This window comes from Anarhichas minor, unplaced genomic scaffold, assembly GCF_050575085.1.
Source record: "Anarhichas minor isolate MPS153535 unplaced genomic scaffold, ASM5057508v1 ptg000018l, whole genome shotgun sequence".
NCBI classification, from domain to species: Eukaryota; Metazoa; Chordata; class Actinopteri; order Perciformes; family Anarhichadidae; genus Anarhichas; species Anarhichas minor.
This window is the reverse complement of record NW_027466464.1, coordinates 11,225,736-11,251,108: the sequence shown is the minus strand read 5'-3', so window position 1 is coordinate 11,251,108 and position 25,373 is coordinate 11,225,736. Positions and strand designations below refer to the sequence as shown.

The 25,373-nt window shown below is 44.5% G+C and overlaps 2 protein-coding genes and 1 long non-coding RNA gene across 4 annotated transcripts; 2 read left to right on the top strand and 1 right to left on the bottom strand.

The window, feature by feature from the left end:
* The first annotated feature begins 865 nt into the window (after positions 1-865).
* LOC142952717 (uncharacterized) lies at positions 866-2,857 on the top strand. Its single transcript, XM_076094600.1, has 4 exons — positions 866-1,596; positions 1,682-1,951; positions 2,102-2,185; positions 2,305-2,857. Exons 1-4 carry the CDS (start codon positions 1,286-1,288, stop codon positions 2,369-2,371), a joined length of 732 nt encoding a protein of 243 aa, XP_075950715.1. The 5' UTR covers positions 866-1,285; the 3' UTR covers positions 2,372-2,857.
* A 1,387-nt stretch (positions 2,858-4,244) lies between these two features.
* Positions 4,245-14,537, top strand: LOC142952710 (uncharacterized). The gene is made up of 4 exons (XR_012954708.1): positions 4,245-4,327; positions 5,353-6,784; positions 7,474-7,525; positions 11,472-14,537. It is a non-coding gene; the product is annotated as an uncharacterized LOC142952710 (long non-coding RNA).
* Positions 10,224-24,814, bottom strand: LOC142952709 (ATP-binding cassette sub-family C member 4-like). 2 transcript variants are annotated; one of them, XM_076094591.1, is made up of 31 exons: positions 24,568-24,814; positions 23,994-24,104; positions 22,755-22,875; positions 22,379-22,603; positions 22,097-22,186; positions 21,421-21,584; positions 20,987-21,112; positions 20,350-20,599; positions 19,908-20,012; positions 19,502-19,591; positions 19,203-19,394; positions 17,247-17,341; positions 16,630-16,716; positions 16,105-16,201; positions 15,631-15,816; positions 15,352-15,489; positions 15,191-15,228; positions 15,001-15,107; positions 14,768-14,914; positions 14,435-14,514; positions 13,759-13,909; positions 13,547-13,666; positions 13,346-13,456; positions 13,157-13,257; positions 12,726-12,917; positions 12,483-12,638; positions 11,976-12,065; positions 11,722-11,894; positions 11,514-11,619; positions 11,221-11,355; positions 10,224-11,136 (listed from the first exon to the last, which is right to left on the bottom strand). In XM_076094591.1, the coding sequence occupies exons 1-31, from the start codon at positions 24,636-24,638 to the stop codon at positions 11,050-11,052; spliced, it is 3,942 nt and encodes a 1,313-aa protein (XP_075950706.1). In that variant the 5' UTR covers positions 24,639-24,814; the 3' UTR covers positions 10,224-11,049. The 2 variants fall into 2 exon arrangements, with proteins under 2 accessions (XP_075950706.1, XP_075950707.1); XM_076094592.1 differs by lacking the exons at positions 22,379-22,603; positions 22,755-22,875; positions 23,994-24,104; positions 24,568-24,814 and having other exon boundaries at positions 21,421-21,601; positions 22,097-22,173.
* Positions 24,815-25,373: the final 559 nt, after the last annotated feature.

Below are 25,373 nucleotides of genomic sequence, written 5' to 3'. Positions count from 1 at the left end.
CAGCCGTCACAGAGAGTGTTGTTGAAGGTTGTCAGTAGTTTGGCATCCCTGCTGAGATACTGGACAGTCACACGGTTAGACCTGACTGAGTTCTGTGCTCCTGCTCTGGGTCTCCTCCCACTGCTGCTTCATGATGGCCCTCTAACGATCAGGTAGCAGTATTCCATACTGATGTAATGTATTCATCCTGGACTCTTCTAACAGATATTCATACGTGTTCTATCTGCAGACTGAGTGAGAAGACTTCCCAGCAGCTGCTCTCGCTCCTCCATGACATCCAGGACAAGGACTTGACCCGCTCCTTCTTGAGTAAGGTTGGCAGAGACCTGAGCAGCTTCTGTCTGAACTGGGAGCTTCTTCACTATCTGCTTCAGCAGTCGTCAGCTCACACCATCACGGTGAACCTGAGGAGGAACCGCTTCTTACAGGAGAGCGTCACACGTCTGCTTCCCTTTCTGGACAGGATTGTGTTCAAAGGGTGATCTATTTGGGTTCTTTATCATCCTGTTTAATCATTTCTATACATGTTGTTGTGACTTGTTCTCACTAAACAAAGACCTCTGGTGTCTTTCAGGCTCTGTCCCAGCTTTGTGTTGACCGCCATCAGAGAGATCTATAAAGCTAGAGCCGCTCCTCTTGTAGCCGGTTTACTGAGGTCTTTGGATCATGAGATCGACCTCACCTGCAGAGGGATGGACTCTCTGGACTGTGCTGCTCTGCTCTTCACCCTCCGACACAGTGACGGAGTTAAACTGAACCTCCTGTGGACCTCCGTACCAGCAGAGGAAGTAGAGTTCATCCTCTTTATGCTGGACAAAGTTTCTCAAATCAGGTCAGACATTAGTATCAGTACGCTCCAACACTCAGGATAGAGTTCACAGAGGAATATATATATATATATATAGGACATTACAAGATAATTCTGTTCTATTCTATCAGTAATAAACATATTGTTTACCGTCTCTTTCACAGAAGTTTGTTTAACCTGAAGCTTTGTTTCCAACTTGTCTGATCATCCGACCGTTTGTGTGTCTCGATCAATCAGAAGGCTTATCGGTGACGTCACCATGTTCCCAGATCTTATCTATTAACGGGCTCTATGTTGTTGTGACTGATAGAAATGAAGGAGAAAACTACAACAATAAGAGTACAAGTTGTCAGGAAACATAGTTATCCTTTAATTCATATTATTTGTGTCTTTTGTTTGGAGTAAATGTGAATCTGCAGATCATTTCGGTATCTGATCAATGAACCTTTCTGCTTATCTTATTTGTTTGATTTTTAGATGTATTTTTCCTCCAGTGTTGACAGGAAACTTCTGCTGAGGTTTGTCCACAGCTGTGCTGCCTCTGACGCCCAGCAGGGGGCAGCAGTCCACCTGCTCAGGACCGTGCAGCACAGGCTGGATCTGTCCTGCTCCTCCTGTGTGGAGCTGGATGTCAGTGAGACTCTCAGGCTGACTGCTGAGGACTGCAGGGCCGTCTCCACCATCCTGAGACGCAGCAGCCAGAAAGCAGAGCTCATCCTGCAGGACTGTGAGGTGGAGGACAGCGGACTGGACCTGCTGTTTCCTGTCCTAGACCGAGTCCTCCTCAGGTGGGAAAGACCACAGAATGACCAGAGAAGAAGCTAGTTTCCATGTTTCTTCATCCCAACAGTCTGCTCTGTTTCTCCTGTTTAGAGCCAGTAAAGCCGTCCTCCTCCAGCTGCTGTCCCTGGTTCCTGTGAACAGCGAGAGGGACACAGTGAGACGGGCAGTGTCCCTCTGTGGAGCCCTGGGTGGAGAGCTGGACCTCAGTCACACCACACTGGATCAGAGGGCCTGTGGAGCTTTGTCCCTGATGCTGGAGTTGTCTGAGGGGCTGACTGAGCTGGACCTCAGTCACTGTCAGCTCACGGACCAGCTGCTGCTCAGACTCAGCACACATCTGCACAAAGTACAAGTCCTGGAGTGAGTGTCCATCTGTAATGTGTTCATGTGACAGAAATCTATATTTGTTAGAGCAACAGCTGGAGTCATACACAGTAACCCTACGAATAAACCTGAATCTGGAGCTGCTGCCTCCACATATAAAGTCTCAAATGCTCCTCTGTGTTCCAGTCTGAGTCACAACAACATCACTGATGCTTCCACTGACAACTTACTCCAGCTGGTCTCCATCAACCCCTCCATGGACACTGTGCGGTGAGCACCGGGCATTAATCCACACAGCTGTTCTCACAGATCAGTGAACCCTGTTCCATCATATTCTTCTTCTCTCTCTCTCTCTCTCTCTCTCTCTCTCTCTCTCTCTCTCTCTCTAGACTCTTCAGGAACAACATCGTGGACAGAACATCATTTAAGAAAGACAAGCAGTTTGAAATCTGGTGAAGCCGTCATCAGTGTGGCGGTAAAGTGCTGATGTCTTCTGTCTGCTGATGGTTAGATGATAATAAGTACTAACACTGTGTTTACAGTAGTCAGCTGGTGTGATGATAATTATGGATTATTCTTTAAGCTGCTCATATTTATGATGAATTGTTCCGTTGGGATAACAAGTAGAGGCCATAACTGTTCTATCGATATCATGAGTCGGTATCATTTGTGTATTGTGTAATAATACACAATAACAAACAACAATGTAAATATGAGAATTATCTTTGGTTGATCTTTCAAAGAGAGATAATGGTCATTGTCTGTTTGTTCTCTTTTCCTCATTAAAATACTTCATTTACTGTAAACTGCAGTAGTTCTGGCTGCAGAGAAGTGAACATCTGTGTTCACCAGGTAGCAGCTGACTGAGTCTGTACTTTATGAAAATACAATAACTTGAAATGTACAGTTGTAAATACACTCAATAAATACTTGAGATATTGATGTATGATTTCCCTTTATTACACTCATGTTATGGAGTCTTAAAAAAACAATAAATCAGCGTTTAAAACAGAAAGCTACTGGTTTATATTTACTGAAGCATTTCAATAAAAAGGTTCAAAGGTTTTTCTGTTAGGAGATATTATAAATGATCATCTTTTATTTGGGGAACAGTTATGAAATACAACATTTTATATAATATTTGAAAACAGATGCTCAGGTGGCAGCTGTATTTGTCTCCAGTGTTTCTCCACACAGAGAGGTGGATCAGAGGAGACCCTGACGAAGACCACATCCCTGAGAGGAAGAGGAGGGAGGAGGAAGTCTGGCTGGTTCCAGGTCGAGTAAAGTCACCTCTGAATAAACTCATCCTCTCCCAGTTCACCAAATTAAATCAGCCTCAAGCATAATGTTCATGTCCCACATCAGACATGAGTTCTACCTCCAGAGAGCCTCTCCATATCCCAGGACTTGTACCGTCTACTATAAATAATGTGTATATATTTACAGTTGTGTACTTTAAAACACAATTACATGATTGTACTCCAGAACATATTTACAGTATCATACTGTAAACTATAGTTACAGTAGAGCACAGTCATGGTAAAGCTGTTTTACTGTAAACAGGAAGTTGCGGTAACTCACCTAACAGTGCAGCGTCTTATTGTACTCCATCTTCTTCTTCTTCCTCGTTCTACATCTCTTCCTCACAGTTGTAGGAAATTTGGGTTTAGAACTATGTTTTAAGAAATTATAATAGAAGTGTTTAATGATTCATAAATAAGAAATCATAATTAGAAGTGTTTTGGAATACATAATTAGAAGATTCATAATTGTAGAAGTGTTTTAGAATTTGTAGTTAGAAGTGTATCTTAGTAGCACCTTTATATTTGCTTGTGAAACTTGTGAAGGTTTTTGCCAAAAGTTGCAAATCCTTATCTTTATATAGAATGTTTATCATAGAAGTGTTAAGCCATAAAAGACAGTCATTGAATGTTTTAAACTGTAAAGAATAGTATGTTGGGAGTAAGGGACAGATAGATTTCTAGACAGGCAATTACAGGTCATACCCGTGCGAGGGTCCTGCGAGGAGGAGGAGCCAGCTGGATTTAGCCAATAGGAACTACGGTTTTTTGAATTATGTAAGGCGGGAGAGAAAGAAATTCCGGCCTCTTGCTCCTGTACCACTGGGTGGGTGGTAACGTTTTTTGGGGTGAGCAGGTCATATTCGGTGTAACTGTAAATAATGTACTCCACTATGCAATTGTTTTAGCATGAGAGGTATTAAATGCTTTGTTTATAATTGAAACCGGCTCTCTTTGTGTAAGAGGCTGGATTACATGCGGTTTCCCCACAGTCTAGAGGTTCCTTGAACCTAACAATTTGGCAACCACGAAGGAACCTCTTCGACTGGTTTCGTGCAGGCTTACGGTCATGAATCACAGACATTTTTGGAGTGGCCACGAACAAAAGGTACGCAGAGCCGTTTAATGAAATCTGTTTAGGTAGAAATAGGAATTTTAGCCGGAAATGGCCGTGATTTGTGCCCAGAGGCTGACCACGAGGGGAGACGCATGAAGCTAAGTAGCATGTGTTGATGCTATGGGTAGCATTTCCAAACTGAGTGATGTATATTTACATTGTGAAACATACTGCAGAATGAATTAAGGGTACTGACTATAAGGATGAATATTACGAGCACTGTAATAAAAAGAAAAATGACCACATTGGGATTAAAAAGTGGTTAGTCTGCTCGGCCGTACTAGTGTGCACGGACTGGGAGTCTCTCTGGCCTAGCTCGTGTACTACTGGGTCAGCAGGCTAACTGTTTAAAAACAGTTTGTTTTGAGATCGGCATATCTGGGGATGTGTGGCCGGGAGAGTCTTTAAGTGGCGGCTTTTAGTGGTCCGGTTTTCGCATTCCCGAGTCGAAATCGGCTTACTGTTTAGGAGTGCTAAGGCTAGCGGTGGTTAGCTTCTGAGGCCGGGGATCCATTGTTACATCTCTCGTCGGGCCTTTGCCGTGTATTAAAATAGACATCGTGTGGGCAATTAAGAGAAGTAGAATAACAAGCATTTAGTGGAGCTGGGCGGACTGAAGTAGTGATGCCTTAACTGGTCGAGTCAAACTCCCGTGGGTTTTCATGAATATCTTCGGGTCTGGTAAAGTTAAATTAGCGTGTTAAACCAGAGGACTTAAGGTTGAATAAAACAGGACAATAAGTCCAATAATACGTGTGTCTAGTCTGCGTTCTAGTAGTGTTGAAATACGTTTAAAGGTTGAATGAGACTGTAATATACTGTTTGTAAGTCACGTTAACTGTTATGGTAAAAATGTTCAGTTGAGAGTCATTGGGTGAGAGATTGCCCACAGAGAGGAGGAAGACAGTCCAGGACCACATCCCTTCATGAGACCCCCACAGCGACAGATGCCCATGCTGCCACCAATAGAATATACAAGGGCGCTAACTAACATGAGTCACGTTTTGTTTTCACAGGTGGAGAACACAGAGGCATCCGCTGACAGGAGAAAGCAGTTGCCTATTGTATCACCAGGCAGCTGGCTGTGGATGGGGTCCACAGGTGTAAGTGGTACTGACTAGCAGGGGGGACTGGACCATGGGAGGTTCATTTTATAGCCAAGATACATAGATGACATAGGGGTACCAAGGGGGGTGTCTAATGAATTTAAAACCAGAAATCAAATAGCTGCAGGTTTAGAATCTGTTTTCTCTCAAAGGGTGTCAATCAATAAAAATGTCAATTGGATCAATTACATTTACTATAATCAACAGCGTTTTGTAAACTTCACCAGGGACGCCATATCAGGACTGCATGCACAGCTAGCGAAGACTAGTTTAATGACCTTGCAGAATAGCATTAGATATGATTTTAGCTGAGAGGGGCGGAGTTTGGATCCGCCTGTGGTACTTTCGTTCCAAATAACACAGCTTCTGATGGATCGGTGACCAAGGCGCTGGCCGGGTTTGACGACACTCAGCCACGAGCTAGCAGAGAACTCCGGTGTCGATAATCCAGTCACCGACTGGTAGGAGGGGCATTCAGTTACGTGTCGACGATGAGGAAGAATTTGAACTTCTGATGGCCACTGTTCAGTTGAGGCCACCATCAATGCCATAGCAGGACTTCACAAGCAGCTCCTGAACATCTTCACTGAGATCCTGAAGGACCTGATTAGGCCCAGATGGACTTCTAAACACATCCGGTGAGATACTGGAAATTTGGAAAATAGACTGAGTTGTTTTGTTTGATTATTTTGAGGATTGTTTTTGTTGTATTGGGTTATAATGGGATTTCAGGGTGCAATAATTAAGAAATGTAATTTTGTCAAGTGTAAAAAGAGCAGACAAGGCTTCTCAGAAATTTTTCTCTCGCCCTCAGGATGGAGCCTGGACTCGATGCAGGACCATTCCCACCTCCACCATCTACAGCCCCACCACCTGGACACCAGAGGACTTCAACCGGAATCGACTGTTATTGTGTGTAGTGAGGCAAGCGTAGGGTGATCAGAAGAAAAAAGAAACAACTTGAATTGTTGTTTACTATTGTTTAGATAGGGGAACTCATCCTCGGATAGCTTCAGGGGATTGTGTTTCCAGGGTATTAATGATTCATAAATAAGAAATCATAATTAGAAGATTCATAATTGTAGAAGTGTTTTAGAATTTGTAGTTAGAAGTGTATCTTAGTAGCACCTTTATATTTGCTTGTGAAGGTTTTTGCCAAAAGTTGCAAATCCTTATCTTTATATAGAATGTTTACCATAAAAGACAGTCATTGAATGTTTTAAACTGTAAAGAATAGTATGTTTGGAGTAAGGGACAGATAGATTTCTAGACAGGCAATTACAGGTCATACCCGTGCGAGGAGGAGGAGCCAGCCAATAGGAACTACGGTTTTTTGAGCTATGTAAGGCACATGCGGTTTACCCACAGTCTAGAGGTTCCTTGAACCTAACAGCCAGGTGATATTTTCCATCAAGCTGTGTTGGAACCTGAAATAATAGAAATTGTCTGTGTAAGAGACACAATATTGTTTTTCCTGATGCTTTGAAAATAGATTAAGATTATAAACATTCATTAATATTGACTGTAAGAACTTCATTTAGTGAGGAAAGCCAATCAGAGTCAGCCAGTGGTTTGGGAAATGTCTCGTAATCAATCTTGACAGAGTGAGAAAAGCAAACGCTGAAGGTCTAGAGGTCTCACAGTATGGAGGTGTAGCCTCTGTTTTCACTCAAAGTGAGGCCAGATTCATCTGTCAAACCTCCTGCATTCACACAATCACTGACTAAGAACGTTGCTTAACACTAGCTGCGTATTGCATCTGAGAAATCCCCCCCAAAAATATTATAAATATCAGTTCATGCATTGTATGTGAGCTGCTTGGGCTCTTATCATTTTGAAGGACATTATATAAAACATTTGTGTCGTGTCTTTTAAAAAGTCTACAACATGGCAGTGACATAATTATTATATATGTTATATGAACAGAAGGAATGTTGCAGTGAACTACTGTTTTACAACTGTGAACGAACCCTTTCATCTCTAAAGCTCCAAATCTATTTTAACATCATGTTCTACTTCTGTGTCCTGCAGCTTGTTGGGATGGTGGGACATGATCTGAAAACTCGGTTCCTGATGAATAACGGTAAAGAAAATAATGTTATTTGTACATGACACAACATGAAGCCACTGATGTGATTTAAAGTTGATGTTTGCTGCCATCTTGTGGCCTCATTGGATATTACATCTATAATTCATACTTGGCACTGTACTCTGAATATTGACGACACATATTTCTCCACGTGTCTGTTCTTAAATGCCTCAAACACAAACTGTGACAGTGTTTGTTTAGTGTGATCTCAGTGTTAGAGTGAACGGCTTCAGACTGTCCAACCTGCAGGGAACTCATTTATGCCCACAGTCTTAAAATGTTAAGTGTTTAAAATGAACAAGATGTACTATTGTACGTCCCAATGCATAAAACCCCTATAATGACCCCGATCATTATAGTTTAGGATACAATTTGTAGGATTGAAAATAAAAAACAAGAGAAAAACAGCCTACTGACTTTTTATGAGGTGCAGTGGATTTTGAAGTCCAATGCCCCATGTGGAGGAGCCAAAAGGTCTAAGAAACTGTGTCGAAGGTCAAATAGCTCAAAGTGATATAACATGGGTTAAAAGTCCTGAGGTTGTGTGTTTAAACCAGAGGTAGCCAACACCCCGTCGTCAGGTCCGTAAATCCTCGGAACAGGCCGTGGGGCAACAACTCAGGGGTGGCGGGGGTAGAGGCGAGGTGACCCAGACTTTGCAAAATGTCTACATTACCACTGGATCATTCACCAGCAAAAACAAAAGTAACTGGCTTTGATCATGTGATGAACAAACATATCAGATGTGATACCTCTGACTTTCAAATGTTGAAACAGAAATAAAAGTTGCATGTTTAAATATGTATGTGTAGCTATACCATCATTGTTGTGGAAATCATTATTAATAATTATTGTGAGGAATAATTAACTGACGTGATCAAACGGTCTCTCACATATATCATCAGGTGATCTGTGCAATTTTGTTATTCAGGGAGTTTGTATCAAATAAGTAGCCCTTCGTACTACTTGGTACCCTTGAAGTAGCTCTGTTTAAAAAAGGTTGGTGACCCCTGGTTTAAACCCTATGTGGGTCAGTTAATTGTAAATCCCAGCGCAAGAGCGCAAGAGCGCAAGAGCGCAAGAGCGCAAGAGCGCAAGAGCGCAAGAGCGCAAGAGCGCAAGAGCGCAAGAGCGCAAGAGCGCAAGAGCGCAAGAGCGCAAGAGCGCAAGAGCGCAAGAGCGCAAGAGCGGCATAAGACTATATATACCCAACCATCAAGCAAAACTGTCTTAAAAGAAGTCACGTTCTCCCTTGTTCTCACTTAAATTTCAGCTGGTCATCATCCATTTTCCCATAACCCCCTGGTTACATTTCTCCAAAACTTCGGTGGGGACAATGCCCCCACCACCGCGGCAGAGCACTAGACACTGATGTAACGTGCGGGAATCGAACCCACTTAGTCCATGGAAGTAGGATGATTAGTCCAGGAATACCACTACTACGCCACCAGCACCATTCGCATTTGGAACTCTTCTCGGAACGTATTTGACTCTGCGATGGCCTGTCAAACCTCAAAAGCGGTCGCACCTTATAAGGTTCGATCCCACAATCTCTCGGGTTCTAGCCCATCTGCCATCAGCCTGAGCTATTCGACACCACACTTCAATTGTGTTTTTGTCGTATTTGACTCTGCGATGGCCTGTCAAGCCTCAAAACTTGCTGCACCCTATAAGGATGGAACCTACAACCTCCTGTCTTGTAACCAGTCTTCTATCACCCTAACCCATCTGCCCTGATACCAGCAACTGGTCCCTACACATATTTGACTTTGTGATTGGATGTGGGACATCTGAACACGATCAAAGCCACAACTTCCACCGTGTCCTGGCGTATTTGACTCTGCAATGGCCTGTCAAACCTCAAAAGCTGTCGCACCTTATAAGGTTCGAACCCACAATCTCTCGGGCTGTGGCCCGTCTGCCATCAGCCTGAGCTATTCGACACCACACTTGATTTGTTTTTTGGTCGTATTTGACTCTGCAATTGCAGGTCAGACCTCAAAACACAATGAACACAATAAGGATCGAACACGCAATCTTTGGAATTACAGCCAGTCGGTAATCAACTTGAGCTAATCGACCCAACACAGTTGAATGGTTTCTTCGTGTATTTGACTTTATGTTTGGTTATCACACGAAAGACAGACCTCCTAAACACATCTGCCTTGACACTCAAGTTATGTCTCTACACGTATTTGACTTTGTGATTCGATGTCGGGCCTCAAAACTCTGAACACGATAAGGATCGAACCAGAAAATTCCAGCCTTTCAACCAAGCTTTCATTAACCTGAGTTATCGATTCTGTCGCTCCTAACCTCTTTCTTGGTGTGTCTGACTTCCTCTTTGGATGTTGGAACTCTAAACTTACCACACCTCATAAGAATCGACCCAAATTTTCAGTCTGCCTGCCGGTTCTCTATCGGCCATGAGCTATGAGACATTAGACTAATGTTTCTACCACAGAGCAGTGTCAGATCAAACAGCTCACAGTTATAGGTCGGAGAATCAGAAGACCTGGGTACATGGGTTCAATGCTTGTGAGATGCAGTGGTATATTAACGTGCAAAGCCAAACAGTAGACTATCCTTTCTGATCAGAGTGACAGAAGACCTGAGGTGCGTGTGTTTTTATTTGATTATTATGAGGTTGATGTCCAACACTTAAAATGAATAAGTCAAACCCACAAAGATCATCCTTCGACATGCTATACTATGACTGTTTTTTGAAAAAATTCATAAAACGGTCATAGCATGTATAAAACTTTATTTTTTGGGGCATTTGTGCCTTAAGGTTCTGGACAGAGTTAGACCTGCTGCAAAACAAAGAGGGTGCAGCAGATGTGATGTCAATTGTAATGCAAACTGTCACAATATGGTTTTGTACATCATTGACTCATACAGGTTTAATTTTATTCAAGTTAAAACAGTTGCTGACATTATGATTTGTACATGTTTATACAGCATTTTACATCATGAATTGACAGTTGAAACAACAACTAAGTGTTAAATAATTTGAACAGAAATGACCAGTTGTAGCAGCTGTGTTCTGATTGTCACCTGACCTGTAAACTTTCAATCAGCATAGTGAACAGTATAAAAACGAAGTGTAAAGCTTGAACAAGACGTCAACGTAAAAAAACAGACTTTTATTTTCTTACATTTAGTGATCATTAATCCTGTGCAATAGGTGCTACTATTGGTTAAATTAACATGTACAAAGTGCTTCCAACAGGAAATAAGGCACTTAGAGTTTTGTAAGGAGTATGCGGCCATTTAAAAGTAATTCTCCAAGGCAATTTGTTAACATGAGATAAATATGAAGCATACAAAATAAATAGTGATCTATTTCAACAGTGAGTTCCAAGCGCTCTCTGCTTGTAGGAAACGGCATATATTTGGCTCGGCCATTCAAGGCCACAGTGAGGCCTCTTCAGACGCCACCTGGTGGAGGGAGGGGGGAGCGCAGTACGGGTCCAGGCACATTTTAAGTCTTCTGGCAAAGCAGAGACTCCCCGAGCTCAGAGAGCGGTCTCAAACATAACTTCACTGTCTGCCGTTTCTGAATGTCCGTTTGGTATGTTAGAACGGCTCCTGCTGTCGTACGCCTGAAAAGACATCGTTTACAGAGTAAGATTGGCTTAAGATAGAAGTGCCTCACATTTTAAAACGTGTACAAAGAGGTTTCTCACCTGCTTAGCTACCGCTAGCAGAGCTGCTGCCTCCTGCTTGCCAGTCTGCTGCACCATTTTGTAGAAGATCCCATCTGGATCTTGCAGCAGGGTGTAAGGCTCATCATAGGCATGAATTCTCCCTGCATCTAGAACCTGGAAACAAAATCACATTTGTTGTATCTTCAGTTAAAAGCATCCCAGCGCCTACTTTTTGTCCATCAAGTGAAACAACTTAAGTTGGATTTACAAAATATGCCACTTTGTTTCAGGTCTGTGATTGACATCACTGATGTCAGGGTACTCTGACTCACCAGTATCCTGTCGCTGTCTACGATGGTGTTGAGGCGATGAGCGATCGTGAGCACGGTGCATTCGCTGAACTTGTCCCGTATGGTTTTCTGGATCAGCTCATCTGTCCTGCAGAGAGTACAATGAATGAAGACGAATTAAAGGAGCCTGTCCCCCACTGAACACGGGCATATAGCAGGTATATCATGAGGTGAGCCGTCTCAGCAGTACCTGGGGTCCACGTTGGCCGTGGCCTCGTCGATCACCAGGACGCGGTTCTTCCTCAGGACGGCTCTGGCCAGACACACCAGCTGCCTCTGGCCCACGCTGAAGTTGGAGCCCGACTCGGCCAGAACCGTCTCCAACTTCCCCGGCAGCTCCTCCACCACAGACTTCAGCTGCACCTGGGGGGAACACGGAGTGAGTGTCTGTCTGACGCAATGAGAGCTAGAAACTCAACTCTTGTGAGCCGAGTGGATGCTTACCTCCTCCAGAGCCTTCCACAGGTCTTCATCACTGTGCTGGTTGAAAGGGTCCAAGTTCTTCCTCATGGAGCCCGTGAACAGCACCGGGTCCTGGGGAACAGAGTTAAACTCTTGGTTATTATTATATCACACTGGCCCTTTAAGAGACTTTATTCTAAAAAGGATTTAAATTCTGATGGTTTACAGACTTCAGAGCGGTTGAAGGGTGATCAGGGATCTCTAAAAGTTCTCTTTTGTGCTGATCTATGATCCGTTGCACCAATTATATACATACATACATACTTAGCTATTGTTATTGCTGTTTTTACCACATAAAGAACCTTTAAAAGCAGTATACAAAATAAATAAATTATTACTATAAAAAGGGACAGGCGGTACTACGAGCACACACTAGATGCTACCGATTGTGTTACACGGCACGCCACCATTAGAGAATCCAGGACTTGTTAAGTGGGAATGTCCGTTCTATTTCTATGGCTTCAACACAATAGGTCAGCGGATGTTTACCTGAGGAATGATGGACATCTTCTGGCGCAGGTCGTGGAGGCCGATCTCAGAGGTCAGAACACCGTCGATGTAGATCTTCCCCTGAGGCTCCGCCAGGCGGAACAGAGCTGAGACCAGAGAGCTTTTCCCAGCACCTGTTCTACCCACGATGCCCACCTGACACACAGGAAGGAAGAGTCTGGTTTAGCAGAACAGCTTGGCTTCAACATGGTGTCCTCTGGAGACAAACAAAAGATGTCCAACCTTCTCTTTGGGCCGGAATATTGCCGTCATGTTATGCAGAACCATCGGTCCATCACTGCTGTAGGAGAAGCTGACCTGGTCAAACTTCACCAGGCCTTTGTTGGGCCAATCGGAAGGAGGGCGCTTCTGGGTTTCCCAGGGTGCTTCACTCTCCAGTTCAGTGTACTCCACCACTCTCTCCACTGACGTCATCTGGAGAGCGGCCACATTCATTTCATTGTGTATTTCTGTTATGTGTGGTTCATCTTTATAAGTATTTATTTGTTAGTTACACAAAACAGACATTAAATGTGATTAATAACTTTACAAATGACATGTTTGGACACTTTATGCACATTAGTGAAAGGCCAACTCACCTAAATGAATTACACACATCCTTCAGCTAAAGATACAAGTTGTAAATAAAGTCAAAGACAGAAGGAGTATCTTACCATGTTCTCCACCTCTGTACTCTGCCTGACACCCCACTGGAACATTCCCATCAGTGTGACAGAGTAGGTCAAAACCAGACCCACGGAGCCGGCGTCCAGCTCTAACAGAACCAGGTTTTATTTCACTGCCGTCCACCACAAAGTCAGAAATGTTCAGTGTTGAATGTTTAGATTTAAAGTCTTCCTTACGGTTTCTGAGCAGCAGGCAGCCAAAGGTGCTGACGGTAACAAAGATGGAGCACATGCCGTCAAGACGGACGGCGAACCAGCGAGAGGTGACCAGGAACAGGAACCAGGCCTCTGTTCAAGAAAAGGAAACGCGTCATCAACACAGGACGAACTCAAACGCTTCATATTTAAAAACAGTAAATCTAAAGTACTGAGGAGAACCTGAGTGCAGGTCCTGATGTGCGTCAAAGACTTTCTGGAACCTCTCCTCTGCTCCAAAGGCTCGGATGGTCCACAGGCCCTGAAGAGACGACGACAGGTGGGAGAACACTGGACTCCGAGCTGCAGGGAAGATCAAGCTGCAATCAACAAAAAGCCCCTACAACTCACTAACATACAGCGCACACATTATGAGGTCTGTGTGGAACACTCACTGGTGGACTCGAGGCGTTTGACGTTTCTGGAGGTCTGCAGGAAGTATCGACGCAGGTAGATGAAGACGAGGAGCAGGGGGAGAACTGGGATGAGGATCCAGGGGATCACGGACACTGCCACACAGATCACCCCGATAATCTGCAGGAACACCTGCTCAGAGAGGAAACACAAGGGTACTGGTTACTAATGCTGGTTTCAGACATGACCGGACATGTATAGAAAGAGCCACAATGGGAGAGAACAGCTGCAAGTTTAAAAAGCATGTCAAAGAAATGTCTCGCAGGTTGCACGAGGGGCGGCGTCTTACTCCATTAGATGCTGAGAACTCTCGTGTCAAATGCAATAAAACACCAGCAATCTATCAAAACATGAATGTGCAGACATTTTCAGTTTTCCACCGTTTGTCCGTCCTCTTCCTCTGCAGGTAACGCTAGCAGCCGTACAGAGTTTGATAATGACAACGGGCTGATAAAAGAAAGCTAATTGTTTAGCGACACTGTATTTTAAGGATTGGGGAACTGTTAGTTGATTGTCGGGCTGCACTATTCAAATACGTCTCTGAGTGGCAGCAGCCGTCTCATTTTAAATAACTTTCATACAATGATCTTGAACCCAACCATGGCGCTGCTGTACTGAATAACCAAGAGGCTCTTCTGCGGTCAAGTTCCTGCTCACCTGAATGAAGTCCACAAACGTCCACGGCAGGTTAGAATCCAGCTGGCCGATGTCCTTTGAGAAGCGGTTCAAGACTCTTCCTGAGGTGAGAGAACACAGAGAATATCATACTATGGAATGATAACGTTTAGTGGATAATCTTCTGACGTCTTTCATGCTTTATCCGTCCACAGCAGTACAGTTTTCCTTGTTTCTCTACTACACACTGAACTCAAAGATGACCGGGGAAAATACAAAGTGTAAAATAGTGTTAGAGGAATAACTTGAGTCAATATGCCCAGAACACTACCAATATCGGCTTATATATTAGCTATCTGTAATGTTTGAACTCACCAATGGGGTTGACGTCAAAGAAGCGCACCGGTGTCGCGAGTATGGACGTGAACATGCGGTTGTGCAGAGACTGTGCGCTCTTCACCAGCACGTGGAACAGGAGCATATTCCTGAAGAAGCCGAAAATGATGACGGCAACAGTCAAACCTGTAGAGACAAACAGCAGAATGCTCTCCTTTACACCTCTGAGATAGCACACAGTACACACAGTACAACACGTGCTGTCACATTACCTCCATAAACACCCAGGTAGAAGGCGGTGTTCAGCTCTGCGGTGGCGTTCAGTCCGTTTTGGATGACGGTGCTGTTGTTATCGCTCAGCTTCTCTTGCTCGTCAGCCCTGATCAGTCAAGATGTTACCAAGTTACATAAAAACAATGAAAGCAACGCTGATGATTAATGTTCAGTGGTTTTCAAACTTACCAGTAAGCCAGCCACCAGTCCTGCATGATGTACGATACCTAGAGGATAAACAAACAGGCTATAGTTCAATGTTTCTCTGAACCTCAATGCAGAGAGGACAGCTAACTCTATTACGTCCTCACTGAACTGTAGAACAAGAAATAACAGTGAAATGAACTGACCTGAGCCAGAAGGTTCACCAGTATGACGATGAGCAGAACCACGATGCTGGCTCCAGCTTTCAGGTATTTGACGTACAGACTCACTCCAATGTTTCCCTGAGCGCTACTCTCCTCTGCTACCGTCTGCACCGTCTCTGCCTGTGTGGACAGCAGCGGATTAACTCGTGGTCACAGTTTCACAGATTACCAACTGACACTATTAATGAATTGTATTCTTCCCAAACCATTCAGTAAAGGACATTGGGGTGTGTGGGTCACATGAAAAGATGAAGAACAAACCGGTAGCTGGTCTCCGTCTTTGACCGACTGGATGGAGGAGGTCTGCGAGTTCTGGGACAGAGTTCTGGTCCTGATCAGGAGGTCTTGAGGAGGCGGCTGCTCATCCTCCTCCTCCTTCAGCAGGGAGGTGAAGTCCAGTCCGGACTGCTGCAGCTCCGTATACGTCCCCTTTGCCACCATGTGACCCTGATACGCACACGCACACACACACACACAAACACACACACACACACAGTTAGGATACTCTGCACCTGTGTGTCTGTTTACATCACCACTGCCAACACAAACACACACTTTGTACCAGGAAGTCTTCCTGTACCAGGAAGACTCGAGTTAAAACAGGACAAGCAGCCAGGACATGTTCCTGTAATGACGCCCCGGGTCTGTAGAATGCATGGAATATCCCCAGTGAGGCATAAGGGTTACATCTCTGAGTACATGGGGACTATTTTACTTTACTGTATGAACACCGACCTCCTTGAGCACCACAATCTGGTCGGCTGACTTCAGGTACTGCAGCTGGTGGGTGACCAGGATCCGAAGCTTGTTCCTCAGGAGGCCACAGATGCACCTGATCATGGACATGGAGCAGAGAACGGCTCAGGATTCAGCACTAACCTGTAATACTGTGCGTCTAATGATTAGAGGGAGAAACTACTCCCAAGTCGATGTACTGTAGCTGTCAGTGGGACTGTGGTATCCAAGCGGGAGAGTCCAACAGGAAGAGTGGGGCCGACTTCAATTGTCTTTCTGGCTTCAGTATTTATTGAATAATGCAAGTTTTTACAGGAACTTTCTCCCGCTGAGATCCAACGCTGACGGCTTTCCGTTCCAGCTTTCAAGCTCTCCTCCGGAGGGTGTGGACCACAGCGCTCCAGTATATTCCTGCTCGGTAGATCAGATAAAGCCCCTGTGCTGCGGTGCAACAGCGTGTCGAACCTTCCCCTGCTGCTCTGATACGGGAACATGAGACTGATGGAACTCTTAACAATCACTCACTTTTCAAAGAGGTGTCTGCCGACCTCGGCGTCCACGGCGCTCAGAGGGTCGTCCAAGAGGTAGATGTCTGCGTCCTGGTACACCGCCCTGAAGACACACACTGGTGTTACCGACAGCAGGAAGAACCACACCAGCTTTTATGCTAGCGTCATACAGTTCGATATAATATAAATAACAAATATCTGTACTTATTATCTTTATCAACTTTAAAAAGGCATATAAATATATATATATTCATTTAAATGTTTTTATAATGTCTTTATTCTGTTTAGTTAGTATTTGATGTACTTTGTACTATCTTTTGATCATATTCCATCTTCATTTATGTAAAGCACACTGAATGTCCTGTGTATTAAATGTGCTATAGAAATAGATCAAAATCAGGATGATTGACAAAGAGGAACGCTTGAAATCGTCATGATGTTGAATAAAAGTGCTCAACAAACATATGATCTCAACTTCAATCTTGTTGTACATTATGTCACACAGTCTTTGCTTATATATTCTGCTTAGTGGCAATATTTTGTACTAATAAAAACATATACAAGTCGTCATGCCTTTGTCTAATCCTCACAGAGTAAAAGCCTTCAGGTTATTGTCAGTGTTGGTCCTCTTACCTCGCCAGGTTGACGCGAGCCTTCTGTCCCCCGCTGAGTGTGGCTCCTCGGTCCCCGATCAGAGTCAGGTCTCCGTCTGGGAGCAGCTCCAGGTCCTGCACCAGCAGAACAGGGATCACAATGAACTTGTGGGGTCAATGTGCTGGATTGTGGCCATATTGAGTATTGAGCGTGAGGTAGATTATATGATGTGTTCAAATGAAATCTTGTAAATGTAGTTCTTTGGTATAGATAACGTCAGACTTTTAGAATGTTTCTAGATATCTCCAGCTACGTGGAAGGGTTGAATGAACCCTCAAAGTGTCCTGTATAAGTGGGCTGAGCCTGATGAAGTCACGCAGCAAAGATAACCGTGTGCGTAACACAGGCGTTGACAATTCACATTTGTATTTGTATCTTATCAAGCATGTGTAAATAGGTTTGTAATGTGGGATAACACACACATCACAGTACAGTGGTGCACACAAAAGGCTCCCGAGTTGTTTTATATCTTCGGGTTTTGAACTGGTGCTGAAATAATTTACCACATCAGAAAATGTTGATTTTGTTGACGGATATTTTTCCCAATTTGACATTTCATAGACAACACCATTAAACCGTTACTTCTATAATTAATCGAACAATCGGCAGATGACTATAATGGAAATAAGCATTTTAGTAATAACAGCAAACATGTCACAGCACTGCCTGTGTCATGCAAATACACACATAAAAATCGGGCTTATTCAGGGGCAAGAAAGCCGGTTTCTACAGGTCAAATCTGGCTTTTCTCTCACACTCATGTAATCCCCTCGGGCAGTTAAAAAAACAGCTTCAAATTACACATTTACACAAGCGGACAATAACAGGATAACAACACCCAGTGAGTCAGCATATTGCTGTTCTTACTTTAACACCGCCGGGCTCGTTACGTACCGCGTATAACAAGATGGACTTGGTTTATGCTTTCTAGATTACATTACAGTCATTTTAGCAGACGCTTTTATCCAAAGCGACTTACAATTCAGATTCTATCACATTTCTACACCGTAGGAGCAATTTACAGGGTTAAGTGTCTTGCTCAAGGACACATCGACATGCGACTAGCAGAGCCGGAGCCGGGGATCGAACCGCCGACCCTCTGATTGAAAGACAGCCCTGCTATCCACTTAGCCACAGTCTCGCCCCATATAAGCTTCAATTAGAGGGAGTGTGTGTGTGTGTGTACTAGTTCAGCTATCTTTGTGAGGACTAATAGATTAAGGACACTTTGGCTGGTCCTCACTTTTGGACAGAGTTGGTTTTAAGGTTCAGGTTAATAGTAGGTTTAGGTTAGAGTAAGGGGCTAGGGAATACATTATGGTCAAGGAGTGCCCTCACAAAGACATAAGTCCAAGGTTGTGTGTGTGTGTGTGTGCCAGACATGAAAGGTACAATCAAAGACAATGATGAGTGTGTTTGTCCTGTGTCAGAGGTGAGCTTAGATTCAGTTGTAAGTGGACAGAGTCACAGGACTCCCAAGTGACTCATTAACTGGTTACCTTTCCTCTCGCTAGGTTACACAGACCGAATCATAGGTCGGCCTCTGGTGCTATGAACGCTAGGGAAATCTAACCAGCTGGGACACCGTGCTAACTCGAAGCCTCGATGCAACATGAGGACATTTGTAACCATCCTCAGCAGTCTTCAGCTGAGCCTCTGCTGTGGGATGCCTTTGTGTACAACACTGTCGCTAAATACAGTTTGCCTCCAGGCCGATATCGGTCATAGCCTCGGCTTATGTCGCTTAATATCCATGTATCACCACAAAGGCCCTGATCTAAATCTTAAATGTCTTTAGAACATAAGCAAGATACTTTTAATGGCTGCAATGAATGAATTTAGCATTTAATGAGTCAGTCCGTTATCTCATTTGAACAAGTACTTTGTGTCCTGCAGATTCGTGTAATGGGAGGTATTCATCAAATGAAGGCTCACCCTCTTTAGAGCGCAGGCTCGGATGACTCTCTCGTACTTCTGGTGGTTGAGCTCTTTCCCAAACAGGATGTTACTGCGGATGGTTCCGGGGAACACCCAGGGCTGCTGGGCGGCGTACGTCAGCTGACCTTTCACCTCCAGCACCCCCTTTTCTTTGGGCAGCTCTCCGAGGATGGTGCTCAGCAGCGACGACTGGATGAACACGAGAAAAGGTAAGACGTGGAAAGTGCACACGAACTACCCGAGCTTCTTATTCGAGTTTTCTAAATCTGAAACGATGACGCGAGTAGATATCTGACCTTTCCAGCTCCCACTGGTCCAATCACGGCCAACAACTGGTTGCCCTTCAGACTGATGGAGAGGTTCTGCAGAGATGGAGCGTCCAGACTCTGCAGGGGTTCAAAACACATTCAAACATTAAAGCATAAATCAGGTTTCTACACAACATTACAAACATATACAAACTATACTGTTTCTGCTTGTCGGGTTGGGCCGGGGTAAAAAATGTTCAAACCATTTTGTTAACCCTCTGAACCCAAAACCCGCCGGCAGGATTGAAAAGCACGTTTTCTTAACATGATCGCAAGACCTGCACCATTTTTCACAGCTGTAAAAAAACATCATTAATGGGCGGATTTTCCTTTTTCTGAAGGTCCTTGAACACATCATGTGTGACGAATGCTTCCGTCAGAAACAGTATCTGACCTTGTCCCAGTAGCAGACCAGGTCCCGGATCTCCACTGAGGCGTCCTTCTCATCATGTGGCAGTTCAGCTTTGCATTTTACGATCTCATCCAGAATCAGGAACTCCTTGACCACAAAAACAAATAAATTAAAGTTAAAAACACAGAAGGGGTCGGGTAAATCATTAGGTAATGTTAAGTACAAGTTTAGCTGGTTTACAACTACATGTCACGTTAACTGCATCTCTATAAAAAACAAGATTGTGGCTTTACAGAGCTGGACCTTCAGATTAGAGCCATGTGACATCAGCAGATAAGAGATCAGCAGCCTGAACTGAGATATCACAAAGAGCTGCAGCGTTTTCTTGGCTTTCCTATAGACACGGCGAGACCTTGAACACCACGCTAACTGAAACCCATTGTTCTAAAATCCAAAAACTAAATCAAACCGTATCAAATCGCACCTGAATCCTGCGGATGCTGACTCGGGTCTCGTACAGCTTCTCGATGGCACTCGGGAAGAAGAGCGTGACGGTGAGCCGCACGGCGGTGTACAGCGCCACCGTCACAAACACGCGGCTGGCAGTGATGGTGTTGCCCAGGAGGACGTAGAGGGTGAAGGTGATGAAGACGATGATCTTGCTGGCGCAGAAGAAGGAGGCCATGTTGAGGCCTCGCAGGTACGAGCTCTTCATGATCTTGGAGATCTCCTTCCTGAGAGGGCACAGAAAGTTCCAACAACCACTTATAGGGAGCGTCGGGAACAGCATGCCACTAGTGCACAACCTGAATCACAGGCAGCGTTGTCAAACAGAATCACGAACAATACTACTCATGTTTAACACAGCTTGTAGTGGCTCAATCCAATGAGAACAGGACCAGTACTCAGGGTTTCTACCACTGGGACTGAAAACACCCGTTGCTTGTTGCTATTAACAACATTTACTGCAACTAATGGCATTGAGAGCGGGTGGCAAGACCACAAACCATCACACATTTAGCAAAATAAGATAAATGAAACAGATTTGTTTGGTGAGCCAGTGGCTCTTTAAACGCTTCCTTTGATCTAAAAACATCCTGAGAAGCTTGTGACGTTTTTACCTTCTGACCTCGGAGACCAGAGTGGCGAAGGGCTTCTCCCAGGCGTACATCTTGATGATCCGCATTCCAGTCACCACCTCGTTCATGATGCGGATTCTGTCGTCAGTGAGGGCGGCCGTCTTGCTCCTGCGAAGGAAAGTAGAAAACGTGCGTTTGCTTAAATGCTGCTGGAAAACCCAAGACACGTTGGCAAACTTTCAAAATGAGGTTGTGTGTGATCTCAAACGTGCACTGATTCCTACGCAATTTATATATATTACAAAACTACAATGACAACCGCTACTTCCTTTTAAAGCTATTAATAACTCAAATCAGGTTCGACCAATGCGACTACAGTGCCTAACCTCTCTTTTTATCTGATTTTATATATTACACAACCATTGTACATTGCAGGTCTCAGCTTGACTGTGTGTGTGTGTGTGTGTGTGTGTTACCTGAACTTGGAGAAGAGCCTTCCAAACATGGTCTGCACAGGCATCAGGAACATGAGGACCCCCATGCCCGCCAAGCACGACGGGCCGATCTCCACCCACAGCAGGCCCACGACCGCCGCTGCCTGGAGGGGCCCCACCCACAGGAAGTGCAGGAAGATAGTCACCTGTTGTGGACAACTCACTGTGAATGAGGAGAAGAAAGAAAGAAAGAAACGTGCAAGAACAGGACGGAACTACTTCAGTGATCACTCGGGTCACGTGTCTGCTTATCTCTGGCCAGTTTGTACAGGACGGGTTACTTTCAAAAGCCTAAAACCTGCATGAGAGCGTGACAGGGTTCAATAAGAGGCCAGTGCCAAGAAACTAAATGCCCTCAAGAAAGTACAGATTTAACAGCGGCCTCTGACTCACTAATTAAAACCAAAGGCAACACTCCAGCGAGACAAAGCGGGTTTGGTGCCACAAAGCCTCGGAGCCTTCAGCTGAGAGAGAAGTGTGTTTTGGAGGGAATGCGGTGCTGCCATGAGACTCTAACCACAAACGCAACGTCACACCAACTCATCTTGCAGCTATAACCGTATCCAGAACTCAAGATGTTTCATAAGTGGCGACCTGCAAAATGAAAATAGCAACCCGTCTGCTTTTCCCCCCTCTAAGAGACTTAAAATTCACATACGTCATCAAACTTGTTGACGTCGTTGGAAAGGAGGTTGACGATCTGGCCCGTGGTGGTCTTTCCCATGGCTGAACTGCTGAGATGCAGAGCCTAGAGAAAAAGACAGGAATCATTAGTGAGGAATCACGAACACTTGTATTTAAAATATCACAAACACTGTCCATTCTACCGGAGCTAAACGCTGTACAGATCTGCAATTTGAAATGAGCAGCGTTCAATGAAGATCAGAGCTGTTATGTTCTCCTTTAAGAAGCACAAGCAAGTTGTCCCCACCTAACTGACCTTGTTGTAGATCATGTGACACATGGCCACTCGGATCTTCATGCCCGTCCTCTGGACGTGGTAGAAGTAGAGGTGGTGGAGCAAGGCCAGGCCGATGGTGCACAAAGACATGGCGGTCGCGTAGCCGAGCGTATCGTAGAGGGCCGTCAAGTTCTGCGGGTCGTAATTCTCAAAGTACAGGATCATCTTCCCCAAGATGACGGGCTGGATCACTTTGATGGCCTCCTGATAAGCATCATGACACACTAATTACAAGGATGCACGGGACGACGATATGCACATTTAAATATTTGTTTCTTTAGTTTTGGGTTGAATATTTGCATCTAAAATGATTTCAGAGATCATACGCCTCAATCCCAAAGCGTCAAACACTTACTTCAATGAGAGTAAAGAATCCCAGCACTGCATATGGTTTCCAGTAGGACTGAACGATGCACTTTGAGAGGCTCGGCGTGCGCAGCTCTTTGGTAGACTTCTGGAGCTCAAGATCCCAGTATCTGCCGTATAAAGACGCCATGTTATGTGATGTTTTCTTATTGTGTCATAAGAGCCTGTGAGGCAGCAATCGAGCATTGATGTGTTTTAACAACGGAGCTCTATGGCACAGAGGAAGAAGCTCTTTGATACACACACACACACACACACAATAACACACCAAAGCTCTATGAACAGATTGCATTTAAATCACTGGAAACCAACAGTGTTGACACAAGATTCTTTTTGAACAGTTTGACTCACACCGTGCATGAATACAGACCAACTGGTAAAGATACAGAGCAGGCAGTCCTCGAGAGCGGGATTTTACGCCCATTTGTTGACCGATAATTTCAGATTTCACTGTCAGTTAAACGGCCGACGATGAGATGTTGGATTACTACTTTACAGCCTTGCTAGAATACAGACCGTGAAACAACCAAGAGCTGTGTGTCAAATTCAAAAACTGGGCCCCGTGCAGTCCATTTCTCGACTAAACAACAGACCCAAGAGGATTACTTTTACTTCAAAATTTGACACAACCAGTGCATCTTTGGCTGCCTCGCAGGGGCTTGTTTCGGGGGTGTGGGCGTTTGTGTTCAGGAGCTGGACCCAAACTGCACTGCATGTGTTGTAAAACACGAGGCTTTACGAAACAGATTCACACATTGAATCATTAACCTGTTTTACAAATTGTCCGTCTGCTGAAGTTAAACATTACAATGTGAACCGTGTACGGCGGCCGCCTGACGATCCAGGAAAATGTATGACTCAGGGTCGAAAACGGACATTATTGCAACCTGCAACTGCAACCTAGTGGGGATGAATGACTAATCAAATTCTAATTCCACGTCGCAATAGAGCGCAATTTTTCTAAATCGCAAACGTGCTGAAGTCTGTGTGAATCACGTGACGACTGAGCGTTTTGTCTCTTTAAACAGCTCTGGATTTGAGCTCTTCAACTGCATTTTAACCGATAATAACATAGTGATAATGTACTTCTACTCATCTTAAGTTCGTGTTTCGTTAAGATACCGGTGACGTGAATCCTGTGCAGATGCCAAGTTGCAAACACAACTTGTGACAGTGTACTACGGTAATAGATTACATGCCCGGAGATGATTTTGGAGGACCTCTCTACCTCTGCAGTTCCTGTCCCAGTCTCTCCGACCTGTCCTCCGGAAGCACTTCGTACATGTCATCTTCCTCCAGCTTGCGTTTGTATCCGATGCGAAACAATGGATTGAGCCACCTGACGGAGAAACGATCGGCGGAGTCAGTGGGGAGAATATGGAGTTGGACAGAGATGAGCACAGTGTTTAAAAATTTGCACTCACAGCCATGAATGCACACTTGTCGGATGCATTTGATTAAATGGTGTCACTTCAAGTTCTTTACACATTAAGGGTGATACATGTGGTCAACAATACAAGCAGTTAACCTGTTTCTATAACGAGTATGACGTCAGCAGCGACCAACGTGTTTTACAGAGAGATGACACACGTGACCATTTCTTCTAAAAACCTGAAGTAACCAAAGCAGCTGACAGGAACCCACTGACTGAACCCTTCTGGTTGTTTTCCGTTAACAATAACTTAGTCATACGTTCACGACACTGAGGACAACGAAGACCAAACATTTTGCAACACTTTTTTTAAATAGCCCGCTAACAGAAGCTAGCTGCGGGTCCCATCCGAGGCGTTCTGTCGACTTACCAGAAAACTACCGTGGACAATAGGTTCGCCGTCGCTGCCGGGTTAGTCTTGGTCTTCCTGACTTCTCCCATGGTGGGACCCGCACCCGCAGGGGTGGTTTCCCTTTCAACTTTCCCCCCTTTTCAAAACGGTCGCTCCGGGCTGCGTGGCGTAACTTCCCTCCGCTCTCGTCTCACATTTCTGTCGGCTTAGGGGCTCCGCGGCGTGTTACGTGGTTCCTTTCAGCACACGAGGTAACGGTACAGGGAGTCGTAGAAAAAATATTAAAAAAATAAAAAAAATGTCGAATAGCCCCGCCCCGGAGATACTGATTGCCTGAAAGATAATGTTCGGCCCACGCGCTTGACTCTGTCTCCTCCTCTGCGTTCACGCGACTGGCTTTAGAGTACCGACCCGTACAATTATCTGGGTTTTCATCAAAAACTAATTTGAGTCATATTTACCTTGATTTATTTGGGGATAATGTCAGAGAGGATGTCAGAATGGGGCTACATGTACGGTCAGATTACAACATCATAAGGAAGCCTGGTGAAGATATAGAAATAAACTTCATATTTAACAGCAAAACCTGAAAGTCCTGGTCCCCAAGTAGGGGAGAAAATGTGTTTATAGGGAGTTTAAAAATGTACATAAAACCACTTTCAGATACATACGTTTCTATATGAATTATCAGCATCGTGTTACAAAGGGGTATTCTTTATATGTTGCGTTATATTTCAAAAAGGGAACCAAAATACAAAGTTGTCTTATGGTGAAATCACCATTGACGGTAAAAAAATGTAGTGTTTATAACAGTCCAAAGGTGC

Coding starts and splice junctions, on each gene's coding strand:
- LOC142952709 (XM_076094591.1), bottom strand. CDS start 24,638: ATGGGAGAAGTCAGGAAGACCAAGACTAACCCGGCAGCGACGGCGAAC. Junction 12,639..12,725: donor TATTCCGGCCCAAAGAGAAG/GTTGGACATCTT, acceptor CCTGTGTGTCAG/GTGGGCATCGTGGGTAGAAC. Junction 11,356..11,513: donor TAGACAGCGACAGGATACTG/GTGAGTCAGAGT, acceptor TTTTGTTTCCAG/GTTCTAGATGCAGGGAGAAT.
- LOC142952717 (XM_076094600.1), top strand. CDS start 1,286: ATGTATTTTTCCTCCAGTGTTGACAGGAAACTTCTGCTGAGGTTTGTC. Junction 1,952..2,101: donor CACAAAGTACAAGTCCTGGA/GTGAGTGTCCAT, acceptor TCTGTGTTCCAG/TCTGAGTCACAACAACATCA. Junction 2,186..2,304: donor CCCTCCATGGACACTGTGCG/GTGAGCACCGGG, acceptor CTCTCTCTCTAG/ACTCTTCAGGAACAACATCG.